This window comes from Chroicocephalus ridibundus, chromosome 22 (genome assembly GCF_963924245.1).
Source record: "Chroicocephalus ridibundus chromosome 22, bChrRid1.1, whole genome shotgun sequence".
In the NCBI taxonomy this organism is placed as follows: Eukaryota; Metazoa; Chordata; class Aves; order Charadriiformes; family Laridae; genus Chroicocephalus; species Chroicocephalus ridibundus.
The window spans coordinates 4,477,005-4,496,306 of record NC_086305.1 but is presented as its reverse complement, the minus strand read 5'-3'; the positions used below and the strand labels follow the sequence as shown (position 1 = coordinate 4,496,306).

Here is a 19,302-nt window from a genome sequence, read left to right as displayed (position 1 = left end):
ACAAACAGGACTACACCACTTCAATCCTCCTAAGTCCCATGTTGCTGTTAAAGATGAACAAAATACCGAAGGCCTCTCAAGCAGAGGTGTGAGCCGACAAACGCAAAGAGAGTCCACAGTTGCTTTGACTCAACAACATAGGTCGCAAGGCCTTGAGAAGTGTCCCTGAGGGGTCCTAAATTTCGTATACAGGCTTCAGACAAAGAGCTCTGTCCCCTACAGGAACTCAACACACAGAGAGGATGGTCAAGCTTCACCCCTTCCAACTCAGGGAGAAAGAGAGCAACAGGACAGCAGGGAGGACACGCTGCTGGCTTGCCCAGTGAAGTCTGGAAGTACAAATTCTTCCGGCCTCCAGGCATCATCTCAGGCTGTACAGTAATCAGAGAACACACCTTAGTCTAAGAAAGCCATATCTGGAGATGTCCAGCTGGGCACAGAATCCAAGAGAGTCAGGATGTGCCTGCCATAAATTCCAAGCGCCCAGTAGATGCACGTGCAGAGACATCCATCCCTTTATCACCCCAGAACGCAAACGTGTGAACACACATGTGACGCAGACAACTTGAGCAAACGATTTGTGAGCCTGTGCCTGCCTCACTAGCTGAGCTTTATTTCCCTCATTAAATTATTCAGCTAAGCATTATTATTTTTCATTCCTGAAGAATATCATATCAACACTTAGCGCATGCTGTCAGGCCACCACGGGACAAATGTCTCTGAGTCCCTCCCCCCCCAGTCCTTACTACCCGCTGCTAATCACAGATGAAGAGCCGTCAGCTCCATGACGGACCGGATTCCCGAAGCCTCCTGGAGCCACACGGAGCAATGGACACCGGACGGCTAATGCATAGGAGGGGGCAAAACTCCTGCTGCCTCCCGACTGGATGTACACCTCCCTTTTCCAAACACAGCCACACTTACCCTCCAGAGCCCACAGCGCTCTCTGACAATGTTTGTTTGCATTGCTGTCCTTCTCCCAAGTCCACAGCCTTTGTTAGTCGTCTTTGGGGTTACCGGTAGGAAGCAACTGGCCAGCCCAATGGGGGCACGAAGCCACGCTGACCATCCAAGCGTTACATGCTACACAGCAGAGCAGGCACGTTTCCTGCGTCGCCCTCAGGGAGCAGCGAGGAGATACCCGGTGGCAGGAGAGTCACTGCAGCCCAGGGGAGCCCAGAGGTTTCTCGGGAAGAGGCAGGGTGAGAGGCCTCGCTGGCGAGTGTTGAGATTACATCCCACCCCCGGCATCTGGTCAGCATAGAGAAACAGGGAACTGTGCTCTGCTTGGGCTTCCTCCCTTCTTCCAAGGAAATGCTCCCTGACCATTGAAGCCCGCTTGGGATCAAGGATCTAAAGAAAATTCCTGGCCCTACTGAAAACCAGAAGCAGCTTTGCTATTGGTTTCACCAAGGCCAAAATGCACCATTTCTTTTCACCACACCCCCAATAAAACCCTTCTGGAGGTGAACTAGCTCCCCACGTTGACACCGATGCCCAGCGTGAGCTGCCGTCTCAGCGATGCGGTAGCCATGTTCTCCAAGGACGAGTGGTGACCCCTAGCTCTGGCTTCCTCAGCTTTCAAACTGCAAAAGCTGGATAGACGGAGAAAAGCCCCCTGGGACAGCAGGGCAAGCCTCTCTATTAATTAGGAGTAAGTGATGTAAAATAGCCCCTCAGGTGCAATGCAGGGGAACCTCATAGCGTTAAGTGGGTCAGCGGCAGACAGCACGAAACACACAATGCAGGCTGGCTCCTCTGGGACATCAGGAACCGAAAGGCATCCAAGGCCATTGGCAGAATTAGGTCCTGGGCTCTCAGGCTTTGCAAATTGTGGGCTGGTCTTCTTCTGGCCAGTTAAAAATACCCTGCCTGAATGATCACAACCGCTTCTAGCTGCGCAGAGCACATAAATCTAAATGCTGATTTTCTAATTTGGATTCTGCTTCTTGACGGGAACGCAAGCAGTAACAGACTGGTGCCAGTCTCAGTGCTCGAGTCTCCTGCTTGCACCTTTCCACTGACGTCTCAGCGCACCTCGGTCCTATCCAGAAGAACCATCCATCCCTGAGGATGGGGAGTTGTCTCACACAGAAACACGAGCGACATTAGCACCAAGCACCATTCCAGCACAGCTCTAAAGGCCGCTTATGTGAATTCACCCCATCCAATCCCATTATGAAGGAGGCAAGGATAATTATGAGTACTGTGTTCCAGGTGAGTGAATCAAGGCACGCGATGATGAAGGTCATGCGGGAAGTCTGGGGCAGAAGCAGGATGTAAAGTCCAGAGTCCAAACCACGCAGCTCCTGCCTTCACGGCTAAGGCCGTCTCTTTCTGCACGAGCAAGGAAGATTGTTGGATGACTTCACCCAACTGCTTTGTGTCACCAAGAAGAGGACTCATAAGTTCCAACTCCTCTCACAAGTTTCTTTGGAAGGTTGTCATGATTTCAGCTGGGATGGGGTTGACTTTCTTGCTAGCAGCTTGCGTTAAGTGCTATGGTTTGGATTTGGGATGAAGAGAGTGTTGGTAAAACACTGATGTTTTTCGTTGTTGCTAAGCAGTCGAGGCCACCTCTGCTCCTCATACCACCCCACCAGGCTGGGGGCACCCCTGCACCAGAAGCTGGGAGGGGACACAGCCAGGACAGCTGACCCGGACTGACCCAAGGGACATTCCATGCCATATGACATCATGCTCAGTATATAAATCTAGGAAGCGGCGGGGGGGATGTTCGGAGCGATGGCGTTTGTCTTCCCAAGTAACCGTTACGTATAATGGAGCCCTCCTTTCCTGGAGATGGCTGAACACCCGCCTGCCGATGGGGAGCAGGGAATGAATTCCTTGTTTTGCTTTGCTGGCGTGTGCAGCTTTTGCTCTACCCATTAAACCGTCTTTATCTTAACCCACGTGTTTTTTCTCACTTTTACTCTTCCAATTCTCTCCCCCATCACAACTGGGGGGAGTGAGAGAGCAGCTGTGTGGTCCTAGTCGCTGTCTGGGGTTAAACCATCACAGAGGTATTTTCCCTGCCCCCAGCACAGAAGGCAAATCAGGCAGAGCAGGGAAGTTACCCGCCATTCTCCACCGAAGCCGAGTGCACGCAGGAATCAGCAAGCAGGCATCCGAGCAGCGTGTGGGCCACAACAGGCACGGACTGACTGCTTTGCCTCTCCGATGCTCTGCTGCTCTGTGTTCCTCCTCCCTTAACGCAGTCAGACATCCTTGTCCCCACTGTAGCTAGCGCTGCTCTGGGAGGAAGGCAAGCAACTTACCGCCATGACTCAGAAAGCCTTTGGATCTCCCTGGTATCTCTCTGGAAGTGACAGCACCATTACTGTGCATTAACATCAGACAACCAGCAGGGAGGCCCGCCCAGCACAGCAATTACAGCCCCTGTCATGTACCTGACTGTTTGGCGGACACGTTTAAGTGCGGTCTCTCAGGACTCCATGGTCAGTCTCTCCTCACGGGGCTCCTCCCTTGATGTTTCAGTGCACCACAGGGCACTGCATCAAGGCGGACATTAGATGATCTTCCCTGTTGGTCTGATCTCTTCTTGTCACTTGTGATTGGTGCCACTGAAGGTCAAAGGAGCTTTTAGGTGAGAAGAGGAAAGCGCCAACTTTCTCAAATCCTTTTCTACAGGTGCTAGAACAACAAGTTTTCCCCAGAGGCCACACGAAGAAAAATCCCTGGGCCAAATTCATGTAAGTACCTTTCTGGTTTCAAGGGGGCTTTTCAGCAGTGCAAAGAGCAGTAGTATTTGGTCCCAAACTTCTTCCTGCTCCTCCCCATTCTTGCAAGATAGGGCTGCAGGAACCGAACGCACCCTAAAAGCTCCTCTAGTAAGTTCTTCAAGACCACAAGAGACCATTCTGGCCACCAGAAAGCCACAGGCCTGAGGACACAGGCACAGCTCGGTGCTCAAGGCCCATAGTCCTGCGTCAGGCGCCAGTTTTTGCTTCAGCAGAGACAGGGTCTGCCATCCTTGGCTTGCCCAAGGAGCCCTTAATCACGGGAGCCACTGCCAGCTCCTGTGCTCAGCGAGCCTACAAAAAGCAGGAATGAGATGCTCTGAGACGCGTCATGAAGTTAGTCGGAGCAAGTGCAAGAAAGCTGCAGAGGGAAAAGCTGGGAGCACTGCCACATTCATCTGGATTTGATCTTTCTGTCAGGCTGTTTGGAAAAGACATCCAGCACCCATCTTACCCTGTGCCTACTGGTGCATCAGTGACCCTGCTTCACTGGACACCTGGTCCAGTGAACCACAGAATCATGGAATGTGTTGGGTCGGAAGGGACCTCTCAAGGCCATCCCGTCCAACCCCCTGCAGCGAGCAGGGACAGCTTGAACTAGATCAGGTCGCTCAGAGCCTCATCCAGCCTGGCCTTGAATGTCTCCAGGGATGGGGCCTCCACCCCCTCCCTGGGCAACCTGGGCCAGTGTCTCACCACCCTCCGTGTAAAGAACTTCTTCCTCATGGCTGATCTAACCCTGCCCTGCTCTAGTTTAAACCATCGCCCCTCGTCCTATGGCTCCATGCCCTTGCAAACAGCCCCTCCCCAGCTTTCCTGTAGCCCCCTTTAGAGACTGGAAGGTCTCCCCGGAGCCTTCTCTTCTCCAGGCTGAAGCCCCCCAGCTCTCTCAGCCTGTCCTCACAGCAGAGGGGCTCCAGCCCTCAGATCATCTCCTCTGGACCCACTCCAACATGTCCGTATCCTTCGTGTGCTGAGGGTTCCAGAGCTGGATGCAGTGCTCCAGGTGGGGTCTCCCCAGAGCGGAGCAGAGGGGCAGAATCCCCTCTCAGGTGCTTCTCGGTGCGTAAGTGGGAGCCTCCAAGGACCTCAGCAAACTGGCAAAGGGCAGAGCGAGGGGCAGAGGATGCCTGAGCTGACAGAAACGGCCATGTCTGCGGGGAGCCCGCGGGGAGCCTCTCACGGACGCGCTGGAAGATTAACGCGCTGCGGTCGGTCTGTGCCTGACAGCCGGGGGTGCTGGCAGTTCCTCGATGCAGCCATGCCCCACCTCTTCTCCCCCCACGGCAGGTTAATTACAGCAGCTGGGGAGAGAGGTCTCTGCTAATTTAACGTGCTTGGTGGCGGCGGAGGGGGCCAAGCCGACAGCAGCAGGGACCCTCCGCCCCGGCTGCTGCACACAGTTCCCATGGCAACCGTTAACGGTCCAAGCGGTGCAAAACCTCCTGTAATAACGATGCGCCCATGGGAAAATCCACTGAAAATTGGGCCTGAGTCCCAGCGTCACCATAAGAACCCCCCGAGCCATCTCTTCTCTGGGCTGAACAACAAAAGTTATGGCTGATATTAAACTATTTCATTTTAGGAGCGCTCACAGACTGGAAGAAAGGCCCAGAGCGATTGCGGGATCTCCTTGGAGATATCCAAAACTCAGCTGGAGAAGGTCCTCAGCGATCTGATGTACTTCGCCCTGCGCTTTGCATGGGGTTTGACCAGAAACCCTAGAAGCCTCTTCCAACATAAATTATTCTGTGATTCTATATCCAGATTGACAAACAGTTGTGTGCGTGCACACATACCAAATGACCCCGGGGAGATGGGAATGCGGAGTCATGCTCAGGAGCGTGGGTGCCTTTGCAAAGAGGAAGGTCTGTGCGGGGTGGAGCACAGGTCTCTGTGTGTGTGTGTGTGTTCAGGAGTGCAGGTGAGCTCACCGGGAAAATGCCAGCTCCGGGAGACAAAAATCCAAGCTCTGTGCTACAAGGAGATGCGAGAGCCCGGTTGGCCAAAGGGCAGTAATTTCTAGGGAGAAAAGGAGGCCCCTCATGCACAGGACAAAGCCTGCCCGTGAGCTTTTGGTCAGCATGTGGGTACGGGTACCAATCTTTAATGTCATTATCCTTCCAATTCCATAGGCAGCAGGAGCCAATATTTGCATTGGCAGCTTGCTCTCCCCCCGCCTCTTCAGGGTATGTATTTCGTGGGGCTGCTGCCTTGCCTCGCTGTTAGTTCTCAGCCCCTTCAGCCAACGCCCCCCCCCCAGCACAAGAATTTGCAATTCTCTCTCCACTGAAAGGCACTTCTGTTGCTCCTTGTCCAGGAGCTGCCTTAACCCAGTACCTTCACATCCCAGTGCTGCCATTTCAACGAGACAGCCTTGACGTGCTCTCTGGATCGCGACCTTCCACTGATAACGTTCCATGGCTCTCGCTAATAGGCTGATATTGTCTATCAAGCCTGCAGGATGGACACGGGAAAGACTTCTCCACCCTGCCCTGCCCAACGGTTCAAAATGCAGAAGCCACCTCAAAGATTAACGACCGTGGGAGTCCAGCTCCAGCCCCCAACCAAACATTCAGGCATCCTGCTCCACTCCTCAGCACGTCTCCCAGCTTTGCCAGCTGCAATATCCTGTAGCGTTCACACGAAGAAACTTTCAGAAGTACTGGTCCAGGCTGGCTTCACAGCAGCATTTGAGAGAGAGGGGAGGGGAGAACGAGACGCTTTGACCTCTCTACCAAAACCCCTCCAGTCACCTGTGTTCCCTTATACCATCACGGGCTGTGGATCCTGACAGATGGCCCTCTGTGAGCCCTTGCTCCTGGCAGCACAGGAGACAGCCTGCCCACAGGGATGCCCTCTGCTCAAGCTCTGCCGGGTCTCTGCGTTAATCCTTGTGCCCAACCATCTGAGGTAGTGCTGCAGCATCTCGACCCCTGGTGCAATCCCAGAGTCTCTCTCCGCTCTAATGCTGCTGCTCTCTGTAATTTTCCATTCCCGTGTCCCTGCGTTCCCCAGCCGTCGCTGCATCCATGAGTTCTGCCCCTGATGTAGCCACATTTCAGTACCCCCATCACTGCTCTTAAACTGCCCATATTCCAAGCTTGGATCAATACCAATTTCTGCCACTTACTTGCCTACCTTTCAGCAAGCCCTTCTTTGTTCTGCATAGAAATAAAACTGTAACTGTACCTTGCCAGAAGAATTACTTTTTTAAACCTTCCCCCCCCCCTCCGCTTCCTCCCTCTATTCTTCTTCCCCTTCTTCTTCAGGAGCAATTTTATGTAATTTGCAACTGTCTGGCTGCAAATGAAAAGAGACACAAAGCGTTTCTGCGAAATATTGAAAAGCTGGCTGCTTTTCCCTCAAATTTCACTTAGCGAGAGGCTTTAACTTGGTGTGTGATCACTGCGTGTCATTAATAACCTCTCCAATTCCTTTCAGAACTCAGCAAAGTGAAGGCACAATCACGAATCAAAGGCATGGGTTATTGAGATATAATATCGTTTCACCGAGTCAGGGAGGAGCGTGCCAGGGAGCGGGGAGAAGGTGAAACACTGCACTGCTAGGCTGGCTGGCAGCTGAAGAGGACACGAGAAGTAGGAAGAAGCATAAGAGCTTGACTCCCTCTCTGCTTTTCAGATCCAAAGATTTTGCCTCTGTTCAGCCTCCACGGGTTGTGTCTTTCCCCAAGCCCTGTGGACTCAGGCCACAAAGGGAGCTGTTTTCTGTTTTGTTCCTCGGGCAGATCCGTCTCCATCTCTGTTGAGTCCTGGGAGCCCATCAAACTGCTTTATTGGGACTGAGTCGGACTTAATTGTGCAGTTCCTCAGCGAGCAAGACTGAGGAACACGAAACAGGACGGGAGTGTGTCAGGCTGGCCGGGGGGTGGCTGCTGGGCAGAGAACTGGCCACGACGCCGGGGCCGTCCACGTGCTGCACGGCACGGGTGGCTGCGAGCAAGGTGCGATGTGCGTCCCGCTTGCCACGTTACTGACCAGGGCGACGGGCAAGTCGGTCTTGCTGCGTGCCAGCCCTGTGGCTGCGCTGAGGTTGCCAGGCTGCTGCCCGCGTCTGAGGGCCCCCGCAGCTCAGCGCGTGGAAGCAGGTTCCCTGCTCACGCAGCCACGAGGCAGGGCATTCTTCCTGCTTACCCCAGCTGACAGCAAGGGCAGAGATACTTGGCATCCTTTCAAGCTCCTTAGCAAGCCTGGGTGATCAGGCACTTCTGCTAATTCACCGAGGAGGCACTTTACCTCTCTGTTCTAGGAAGCTCCATCCATCCTTCCTTCCTTCCTTCCTTCCACAAAGGAAGATTCACGTATTTGTTACTTCCAGACTGCACTGATGGCAATTCATCAGCTCTGAAGGCAACACAGGTGTTTTAGATAATACAATACACAGCTGACGGTCTTCTTGCTTTACACCTTGAACACACTAGCCCTTACAAAAGGGGGTGAAAGCCAAAAATCTGTCTACCTTCGGAAAAAGATGCTAAGCCTTTCTGTCAAAAAATAAGCCTTTTCGAGTTTAAATTCTACTTAGCTACCATACATCCAACAGCCCCTGATTTAAAAAGAAACAAGAATTTTGACCTCCCAAAAGGAGAACTTGCCAGAAATGCCATAAAAGCAAACAGAGAGCATGGCGAGTCCTATTCACTTACGTGGAAAACCTACAAGATAAATATAAAACCTCAGGAAAGCTACACTGCAGGTATGGCCCTGCAGGAAGAACGTGGTGGCATCCTTAGCTGGGCTGACATCGCTAGCACCAGACCTGGAGGGCCCAAGCCATACCTCTGCGGGCACAGGCCGACCCAGCGACAGACTTGGAAGAGGACCCAGAAGTCCTGCTCCAGCTGCCTGATCACAGCCTAAGGACCTATCGGAAACCGTATCAAAGCATTGTCATAAGTCTGTCCTTACCAAATTCCCCGTCTAGACTAAGAAAGCCATTTGTCTCTATTCAGCTTCACGAACCGTGATCAAGCGCTAGGGCCCTCACTGTATTTCTGGTGAGAGGCTCTGCCACAGAGCTCATCGGAAGACGATCTAGATGTGAATGCACAGAGACAAAATTTCATAGCCTTGTTCCCAAAATAGGGAAACAATCAGTTACCTAGCACTCCTGCCTGTGACTCATTTCCAGAATATTCTCTGCGATCAGCTGGGTCAGAGGGATGGGTGATACTACACAGACACAAGCAAACCAGGCTAAGAAAACAGGGCTGAAAGCTTCCTCAGGTCACCCAGCCCACGTCCGTGCCAAGACCAGCTCGATGCACCCCAGGATGGAGGTCTTTTCCGTTCTGGCAGTAACCATCTCTAAATGGCCACTAAATATGACCAAAGAGAGAGAATCCTGCCTTCCTGGTCATTGAGGGACTTTCCAAAAGAGAAACTAAATGTGATGAAGTGGTATATTGCCAGCCTGAAAATAGAGAGCTCCAAACGCAGCGCAGCTCATCTTCATCTTAATCCTGAAGCTTAATTACACCACATTGCTCATTAACTGTCTCCAGACAAACATGTTCGAAAGTACTCAGCTAGCACAGACTCCTTACTGTTCCCAAGCAGTTTCTTACACCTCTTTCAACATAAAAAGCCTTTAGATCACCACATCGCAGATAAATCGCTGCTTTAAATACTACTCCATGCAGCACTCTAACCGCCGAGAGCACAGTAGAGAACGCAGCACAACATGCAACAAATTCCCGACGCAGAACTGCAGCAAAACTGAGACTTGAATCCACAGAGTCTCACATGAATAACCTTCCTACAGGTACTAGGGAGACGTGTCTGTCTTCTCCATTGTGTTCCAGCACTGTACCATGACTCATCACAACCGCTCCTCCATCCTTCGACGTGTTCTTACAGCCTGGCAATTCTGCCCTGCACCACCACACACACGACATTACGCTGCTTTAGCTCGAAAGGCTGACCTGTTCCCCACCCCCCCAAAATTCACTCAAACAGCATTTGAGCACCTGCTTACCTCCACTCTTCCCCCCCCCCTCCACAGCCCCTCTGCTGCCCTGAGATAACCTGAAACAGTCAAGATCCTATGAAGTGGTAAATTAAGTTACGTGCATTTTCCAGCCCTCAAATGCCAACACGGGCCCGTGCAAAAAGGGAGCAAAGGTAAACAAATACGGAAAAGGGTATATGTGTGTGTAGGTCCAGAGTGGGGCCGGGAGAGGTGAGGGAAGCTATTGGCACCTGTATGGGTTAAAGAGGAAATGTTATGGTTAAGAATTCCTAACCCCCCTCTAGAGACCCCTGGTTTACATTCATTATTCTGTTGCCTTGAGCACTCAGGGCCTCCTGTGAGCTTCTGTCTATAAGTACCCAACTCATCCACCTACTCGCCTCCAAATGAATCCTTCCAACGTGCCTGATCAACCCCCTCAGCGCAGCAAGGGAACCGTCCAGTCAAAGCTCCCAAATCACACCAAAAAGGGAACGGCAAGAATTCAGAACTCCCTTCAGCTCACCAGCGGGTCCCAGGGAGGCAGAGGACTTCCCTGTGAGGAGGGACCTATTCCACAGAGCCTGGTCTCCTGTGATCCCTCCTGCACTTTGCTCCCAACACCAGCTGCGGAGCGAGCAGGACCCAGGAACAGACCACAGCTAGTTCAGCAGTCTTGGTCTCATCTATATACGCCATTTCTCTTCCAAACAATGCGATGTGGCAAGCGTATTTTTTCCTTCTGAGAAGCTGATCCCACTCTGTCACTGCACTAGAAGTCATTTGGGGTCCCAACAAACTGTCCAGGCAACCTGTAGGGCAATGGCAGACTGGGAGTGGATGGACCACAAAGTTCTGCACATCTGGAGGAAAAGGCACTGGTACCTTCTCTTCTCTCTTGCCAGTTTTCCAGCCCGCCCGCTGTACAGGCTGGGCTACAGACTTCACCCCAAAGCCCACAGCTCCCTAGTGACAGGGACATAGCTGACAGTGTCATGCCACACCACAGAGACAAAAGAGCAGCACAGAAGTAGGCTTGGCTGGAGTTACGTGGGGAAGCCTTTACGAGGCAGAGAAAAGAGCAGCAGCTCTGTGAAGAGCAGCCCCGTGCTTTGGCTTCCACATCCCTGTTCTAACCCCCAAACCAAACTCCTCTTTCACAAGCAGAAAAATTAATCTAAGCCACTTCTCACCCTCAGTCCCTCCCCTGACAATCCCCCATTCGCCTGCCCACGGCATGAGCTCCAGGCACAATTCACTGGGACTTACCCCCGGCAAAGTCTTCTGTTCGTGCAGTGCCGTCTGGGCTTTGATGGCAGAGTCTCTGGCGCAGTACGTGAGGAACGCACAACCTGCAGTGGACACAGCAAGCCTCAAGTTAGACACGCAGTTGCAGATGCACATCGACACAGCCTTCCTCTTTGGCAACAGCAGGGAACCGAAGTATAGGAACCACAGATGCCGCCCTGTTCCAGCAGACCCCCATCCCAAGGTTTCTGCTCAGGTACAGAGAAGTGCCCAGGACAGCCCTTGTGCGAGACCTGACTGGGGTAGAGGGGGGGGCAGAAGGGGAGGCTTGCTAATTAAAGGTGCAAACATTACGTAATTTGGATGTGTCGGAGGGAAAAAGACAAAGAAACAACATTAAAGGCCTTGCAGGCCCCGTCCAAGATCTGCTGAAGTCATGGAAAAGGGTCCCAGTGAATCAACTGGGTTTGAAACGGGTGTTGACCAGGGCAAGAAACAACAAGGTAAATGCAAGGTAACGCCCGTGGAAAAAACAGCCCAAGACACAAGGATCAGAGGAGATGCAAAGACCAGGATTATTCACACACACACACACAAAAAAAAAAAAAAGGCGAGGAAAAGCGTCTGAGATTTTAGGCTCACGTGAAAGCTCCATGATCCACATTTACAGAATCACGGAAAGCTACAGAAGGAGAATCCTGGCTTTCTGTGCCATATATACACCCATACTATGTGCAGGAACGCACATAAATATACATATGCATGGCAAGGGAAACACAGAGAACAGCAAAGCATAACGCATTCTGCAAGGGCCAACTTAAGAAGGGAGATGAAAAGCACATGGAAAAGGCCAGATCCCGACATTCTTAGTCAAGATTTGACTCAACATCTTAGCCTAACAGTGGAGCCAAGAGAGGAGGGGAGGAATGTTAGCCCCTCCAGGAAGAAGCAGGATCGTCCTTGGGTGCTCCGATGTTAAGAATAATCAAATGAAACTGAGCAAAGGAAACAATTTGTCTGGTTATCAAGAAACATTTCCTAGCAGAGGGAGATTTATTAGACTGTGGAATGTTGTCCCCAGGGAAGTGCCTGGAGCTCCGTCACTTGTGTTGTTTCAGATGAGGATGGGCAAAGCACTGGAGAAGAGATTCAAACGCTAGAATGCAACTGGCCCCCTCACTCATCCCCCCCCTATTGGCAGTGGCATTTCACATCCTAAGCAACGGCAGGACACGTCTCTTCAGCCTGCTGCTAAACGTCCACCATTATATTGTTGTGCTGGGGCCGCAGGTGCATCGTTACGGCCCAAATAGAAAAGCCTGTCCTTTCGCCCCCACCTTCTTGTGCCCGGCTTGGGGTACTCCAAAGCTGCTTCAGCTCTCCATGGACCCAAAGGTGAACGCAGGACAGGGGCTGTCTGGATCTGCCCCCTCCGCCCCAGGGTGACTCCCTGGTACACGACACTTTTAGGCCACGTGGAAGCCAGCTGCTCAGGCCAATCCCAACCCATGGCAACGAGATTATGCTGTTCTTCCATTCCAACAGCAGTTAAGTTGCTGCAGCTAAGCAAATCACATCTGTCCTCACAGCTCTTGCTAGGGAAAGAAAAAAACAACCTCCACAAACAGCACACAAGTGTTAGGTATCACGAACAAGTGATTAAAGCTCCTCATCGCCCATGTTTTGAACCGAGAATGCTGCACCAAGGCCAGATGTGGGATCCCCGGAGAATTTAACAAATGCAGCGAAGCCAGGGAGCGTGCAGGTAACGCATTTCTCGTGGCAAAGGCAGCTAGGTCTGTTGTCGGGGGGAAGCACCCCTTCGCTTTCGCTCTCCCCTCACAGACTGACGTGACGTCAAGCATCAGGAAGAGCCTCCAAAGCACCTGTACGACCAGGGAGCCCAAACCCTATTCCTGACACATTTGGAGGCCTGGTCACTGAAGTCTCAAACGCAGATGCTTGCCTGATTCCACCTGCTGCTCCAGTCTGCCCCTTTGCAAGTCACACGAGACCCGTTCTAAGATAACTGCCGTGAGGTTTAGCACACAAAACTCTGAAGTCAGGAGTTGGGAATAAACAATTTATTCCACTGAGAGCTTTAACACATTCGTACCATGTCCACGTGAAATGAAGACGCCATCCTTGCCTCAGAAGAATTAGCCATCAAACCTAAGAAAACTAAGGATAGGAGAGGAATAAGTCTACACGAAGCTACCTGCTGCATTAAGCACTCAAACCCAGTCCCTGAGTCCCAATTCCAGTGCTCAGGAACATCAAAGCCAAGGTAATGCATACTGGCAGGCTAAAAAACCTCAGCCCACGGGAGGACGAGGATAAAATAAGAATTGGACAAAGGTGCACCATTTAGTGGGGATAAAGGAGAGACGCTCCTCACACAGGGATAGCGAGTTATTCTGCAAGCTGCTGTCATCACGCCAGACCAGGGATTTGTAAAGCCCAGCAACACCTACATCCACCAGCACCAATCCGAAAAAGTGCCATGAATCCCCTCCCTACAGCCCTCCGGTCCTTCTATTCCCTATGGCAAAGGCAGCCCAAAATACCGTTCATCTTTTAGGTGCTGGGTATCTGTACCGAGAGGCAGCAGCCTCTAGAGACAGAAGCATCCTGCAGCATCCTGAAGATGCCTCACTCAAACCTCCTGCTTCGCTCCCAGGGCAAATCTTTGCTGTTGCTCTGTTTTTCAAGGATGTGGATATTTGCTCAGCAGAAGCCAGCTTGTACTCCCCCTTGCCTCACTCAAGCATGAAACTGCACTTGGGTGGCCTCTGGCTGTGTCTGGGCTGGACTGGGACAAGCAAGCCTATGGGCACAGCCCAGCCCTGTCTGCTGCTCCATCCCCGAGCTCTCCTCCTCTCTAAGCTTCCAGGACATTCTGCTCATCCATTTCATTTCATTCCTGCTTCCCAAATGGCAGGAAACTGGAAGGCTCTACTGGCTGTGGAAAAGAGGTTAGCTACATCTTTGGGACAACGTGATTACTGTCCTCCACAGCCAGATGTTTGGGAGGTAGGATGCAGGAGTCAATTCTATTCTCTTTGCAAAGTCCTGGTCAGAAATACACAAAAGGTGTTTTGCAGAAACACTGCACTCTAAGCCTAACTGTGTAAGCAAATATTTGGGAAAAACAATTTTCCTAGGAATCTTCCACAGCCTCCCCTCATCCCCTGTCTTCACCCAGGCACCCGAAGCTTACGGAAGTACCAGAGGCTCAAGCAAAGCCATGTTTTCCCAGCTAAGAAGCGTTTCCATGCTGTGACAGGACCCTGCTTACGGTGTCTTCCATGGGTTCTTCAGCCTCCTAAAACCTTGAGCCTGACAGTCACCCAGGGAACTGCTCAGCAGCGAGGAGATGCCCACAGAGGTGCAAAGGCACCCATCACTCTCACCAGGTTTCCTCACTTCCACATGTCCTGCTTTAGTTAACAGCAAACTCAGGTTGACAGGCTGACACCCCTTTGGGCACTTCTAACATCACCTCAGTTAGGTCTGCTGAGACGTGGGACATGGTGTTAAAAAGTGCTCAGGGTGTTCAAAAGTGCCAGCCTTGAAGGTCCCAGACACCCGATCAACCAGGTGGTGTTGGTGATCCAGTCATGGAACGGGGAAGCGTAACAGCACCCAGAGCACTGTCTATTAAAATCTAGCCATTACAAGCCCTAGATGGGGGAACTTGGACTGGAGTTGCTGCTGGACAGTGAGAGCCGTGACCCCCGGTGGCCAGGGACACCTCCACCACCATCTACTTCCTCCAAGGCCCAAGTGACTCGTCTTCTTTTATATGATTTTTGAGTCTAGATTATGATTGCTATGTTGATAGAGCAAACCAGGTATGAAAACCTGACCCAAGCTGCAGAGGGTGCAAGTGACGAGAAATCCTAAGTTAAGTTGTATTACAAATTTTGTATTATGCTACTTATAGATTGTACTATAGCAATTCTGCCTGTAGAAATCCTGTGCCATTCTAACCATAAATTCTGTGCTACAGTAATCAGAAAATTCTCTTAAGAAAATAAAGCTTTAAGTGCAACTATGACTTAGCGCTGTCATCATTCTGCCAAGGATCCCGAAAAGAACCTGTATGTCCCCTTAGTGTTGGGTGACACCACCGTACTCCCACTAGCTCCAGGAGTGCTTCCAGCTCCCTGGAAGCAGCACCCAGCCTGGTTCCACTAGCAAAAGAGCGCAGCAAAAAAAAAAAACCCAAAAAACCCCAGAGATATTCTGTGCCTGATCCTCCCTACAAACCACACATTGACTCTGGGATTTACAGTCCCTTCAGATCCTAAACATTACTCCAGACATCAGCAGCCTAAAGCCTTGAGCAAGAAAAGGCCGTCAGTTTGCAGAAGAGAGGGGTCTCTAGATTCAGCTTAGCATTAGAAATCACATCAAATACTTCAGCAGGGGAAGCATGGAGTCAGCGGGGAGCTTATCTCCAAACCTGCAGAAGCTGAGTCAATACTCAGCCGCCATTGAGGCAAGTTAGGCTGAGGTTGTTATTGCCTCCCTGCCCTTTGGAAAAGCCACCCAGCTGCCCACACGCCCTGCGAGAGGGCTGCTCCCGTCCCTGCCATTCCCCTGCAGCTCCGTTCACGCTCTCGCGTGAACTCCAGAATTTCTCTGCTTTCCCTACCACGGGCATCACTAGGAAATCCACCCAGGAGAGCACAGGTGACGCTCACAGAAGAACTGCTTTCTGCCCAATCCCGGAGCACAAGGCCAAAAATTTCCAGTTGATTCTCCCTGCTCGGCCTCCTCTGACCCATTCCAAAAGCCTGTTCAAATGCTTCCCTGCTCTTCCCAGGAAAACATTAGCTTTAAGACAAACGCTGCTATTAACATGCAAATGTATCTGTGATTAACATAAATAGAAAAACTGCCTCATGAATAATATTAGGAGGCTGGAACAGTATCAACTCCCAGCAGCCAGGTTGCTGAGACACGAATAGTCAGGCACTAACAAAACCATTTCAAAACGGCGCTCATGTTTCTAGCAGGTCTGTTAAGATCCTCCTCTGCCTCCAGTGAGTTTGTCAGTTCTCAGCACCTGTGCAGGACAGTCCTGGCTGGCTCTCGGGGCTCCCGGGATCTGCAGCCCAATTCATACCCTCCTGGCTGGCCTTTTCCAGCCTTCCCTTCCTTCCTCCCTGGGGCAGAGGCGGATGATCAGCTCCCTCTCAAGATGCCGGGGATTGCAAGAGGAGCCACTGGGCCCGGCCAGCAGCACCAGGCTCCTCACACAACCACTTCTCCCCATTTAGGGAGAGAAAGGGAAAACACAGATGGAAGCCGCACGCGAGCTGTCAACTGGATCTCGCTGCAGCTCCGGGAACGTGGGGACAGAAAAACGAATCTGCTGTTACAACTGCCCCAGAGAGATTATGGCGCAGGAACGAGCGCGGAGTTAGCCAGATTTTGCCAAAAGCCTTCCCCTGAGCAGGGGCTGCGGAGCCCTGGCCACCTCCTGTGACAATGTGACAGGGGCTTCAGGCCACGGCGGCTTCTGGGCCAGGCCTGGCACCCTCCAGGCCTGCTGATGCTAATGGCGGCGCCTCGCCAGGCCGGCCTTCGCGCGTGGAGCCGACGCCATCGCCGCCGGAGCGGGTAAGAGGGGAAGGCTGGCTGGATTATGAGACTAACTTCTTCGCTGCTCGCTAAACCCCTCCACATCCTTGTGGAGGAATGACTTCTTTGGAGAGGTATACTGCCTATTCCCAAACCCACGCCACCAGGAAAGGAATCCCAGCGTTTCGCTTTGTGCAAAACATGGCGGGGGGAGTGGGGGGCAGAGGAAACCGAAGATGTGTGGAAATGACTGTCCAACGGCCACCAGAAGAACCTACACATCTCGGTGGCCTCTTCTGGACAGAAGAGAGCACCAACGACCCCTGCCCAACACCTGCATCCGCTCAAAAATGTCAAAACCAAAGGGATATATTTGTTTTGCTGCAGGAATCCTGCTTTTAGCAGCAAGTTAACGTCACACGGATCTGGCTAATACCAGTGCAGCCCCCTCTAATTTCCATATCTAAGTGGCAGATCTCTAGAATGTGTCTCCTGCCTGGAACCTGACCTCAGACCACACACTCTATATTTAATGTGTCAACAGAAATGAAATGTGCAATTGCCTCTTGCCTCGAGCCCATTCTCCTCCTCAACTGGGTTTGAAACCTGGCAACTCGCCGTCAGACGGTAGCAGGTTCGGACTCTGCCTTGCACACACAGACACCCGAGCACGTGGCATTTTGGTTCTGTAGTCATAGAATCGCCGAATGGTTTGGGTTGGAAGGGACCTTAAAGCCCATCCAGTGCCACCCCCTGCAGGGACACCTCCCACCAGCCCAGGTTGCTCAAAGCCTCCTCCAGCCTGGCCTTGAACCCCTCCAGGGATGGGGCAGCCACAGCCTCCCTGGGCGACCTGTTCCAGCACCTCACCACCCTCACAGGGAAGAATTCCCAACCAGACCTACTTCTCCAGCTAAATTCAAGCCAGGCCAGCCCGCCTAGGCTTCAACGAGGAAGCGTTTTCTGTTTGCGTCGGGGCCAGATTTGGCCTTTCGTTTGAAAATAAACTTATTTTTCTGTTGTTCCCCTTCCTTCTCTGTTCAATCTAGAACGGTTCAAGCTGCCACAGCACTCACAGGTTTTCTTACCTTTCCTCCTAAATCTGAAACCAGGGGCATCAGGACCGCACACGCCTCACACGCGCCAACCCACGGACCCCATCACGACCCGCTTCAGGGCAGAGGGGCCCAGGCTGAGCACTGGCAGCTTTCAAGGGTCTCACCGTAGGTTCCCCGCAGGCTCATTCCACGGGGAGCTGTGCGCGACCGCTCTCTGGATCTCGCAGCAAATGGGCTCCCTGAATTCCGGCTCACGGCTGGGGCTGTGTCCGTCACAAGATCCCAAACACCTGCTGGGGCTGGGCTAAGAACCGCTCCGCAGAAGGCAGCTGACATCCCGACCGCCACAGCTTTTCAAAATAACAATAAGTACAGCCAAACAAGCCTTCTCAAACTTTTTAGCATCCGCTAAAAGGTCTTCCAGCGGAGAAAGACCCCTCCCCTACCCCGGTCTATCACCAGGAAGGCCCCTCATCTCCCCCAAACGCCACCGGCAACAGCACATTTGCGGCCGATATTCTTTGTTAGGCGATTTTCAAACCGCAGCGCCGCGCTCCTGCCCGGGGGGTCTGAGTCCTGGGAGGGGGGAGAATGGGTGGAGGGTGGGCGGCCGCTCGCCGAGGGCTCCCGCCTCAGCCCCAGCCCCGCGACCTGCCGCGGCCGCGCATCGCCGCCTTTGTCACCGCACCGCCGCCAGGCCCCGGGCTGCCAGCGGGGCGCCGGGAGCGGGGCGGCAGCGCTCCGCGGGGCTCCCGCCGAGCCTCACCCGGGCCACGGTGCCGACCCCCGCCCGAGGGCGCCGGGGACGCGGACCCGTTCCCGGGCAGCTGAGGGGAGGCGGAGGCAGCGGGTCGCGGTGGGTCCCCCGCGGACCGACCCGAGGGCGGGCGGGGGGCGGTGGGACCCGCCGCCCTTTGTGCGCGCCCCGGGGAGCGGGCCGTGCCGCGGGGCCGGGCTCACCCTTGTGCATGCCGGTGTAGCGGTCCTTGAGCACGGTGAGCTCGTAGATCTTGCCGAACTGCTCGAAGAGCGGCTTGAGGTCCTTCTCCTCCAGGTTGCGCGGGATCTGCCCCACGAAGAGCTTGATGGCATCCAGGTCCTTCATGCTGTCGGGCTGCGCGGGGGGCTCCGCGCCGCCGCTGCTGCTCATGGGGGAGGCTCGGCGCGGCGGGCGCGGCGGCTGCGGCGGCGGGAGCGGCGGCGGCTGCGGGCTCGCCCGGCCGCGCGTGAGCCTGGCCATGCCCCGGCCCCGCGCGCTGCGGGCGGGGGCGGCGCGCGCGGGAGCGGCCCCGCCGCCACAAAGAGGCGCCGCGCAGCGCCCCCTGCCGGCCCGCGCGGGGCAGGCGGGGCCCCGGGGAGGGACCGGGGTCGGGGGGGGGGGGGACCCCGGCGGCGGCGGCGGCGGCGAGGGGAGCCCCCAAAGCACCTGCAGCCGCGCAGGAGGAGCCGGGCGGCTCTCACCGCGGCCCGGGGCGGGGGACACACACCCCCCGTCTTCCTCGGCGCCTCCTTAGGGCCTAGGAAACGCCGAGGCCCTGGGAGTCATGGCGGGTGGCGGGGGGGAAGCTCCCGGCACCCACGTCCCCCCGCTGTGCACGGCATGGGGGGGAAGGTATTGTTTGTAGGAGCTGGTACCTATCTCAGAAGGACAAATTGTCATCATCCGTCAGGAA

The 19,302-nt window shown here is 53.6% G+C and overlaps 1 protein-coding gene across 4 annotated transcripts in view; it reads right to left on the bottom strand.

The window, feature by feature from the left end:
* Positions 1–18,880, bottom strand: part of CELF5 (CUGBP Elav-like family member 5) — a 44,764-nt gene extending 25,884 nt beyond the window's left edge. For all 4 annotated transcript variants that reach the window (XM_063357763.1, XM_063357761.1, XM_063357762.1 and 1 more), the window contains exons 1-2: positions 18,590–18,880; positions 11,001–11,083 (exon numbers count right to left, since the gene is read on the bottom strand). In XM_063357763.1, coding sequence (XP_063213833.1) covers positions 11,001–11,083; positions 18,590–18,869 — 363 coding nt within the window. In that variant the 5' untranslated portion in view covers positions 18,870–18,880. The remainder of the gene's footprint in view (positions 1–11,000; positions 11,084–18,589) is intronic.
* Between the last annotated feature and the right edge of the window lie 422 nt (positions 18,881–19,302).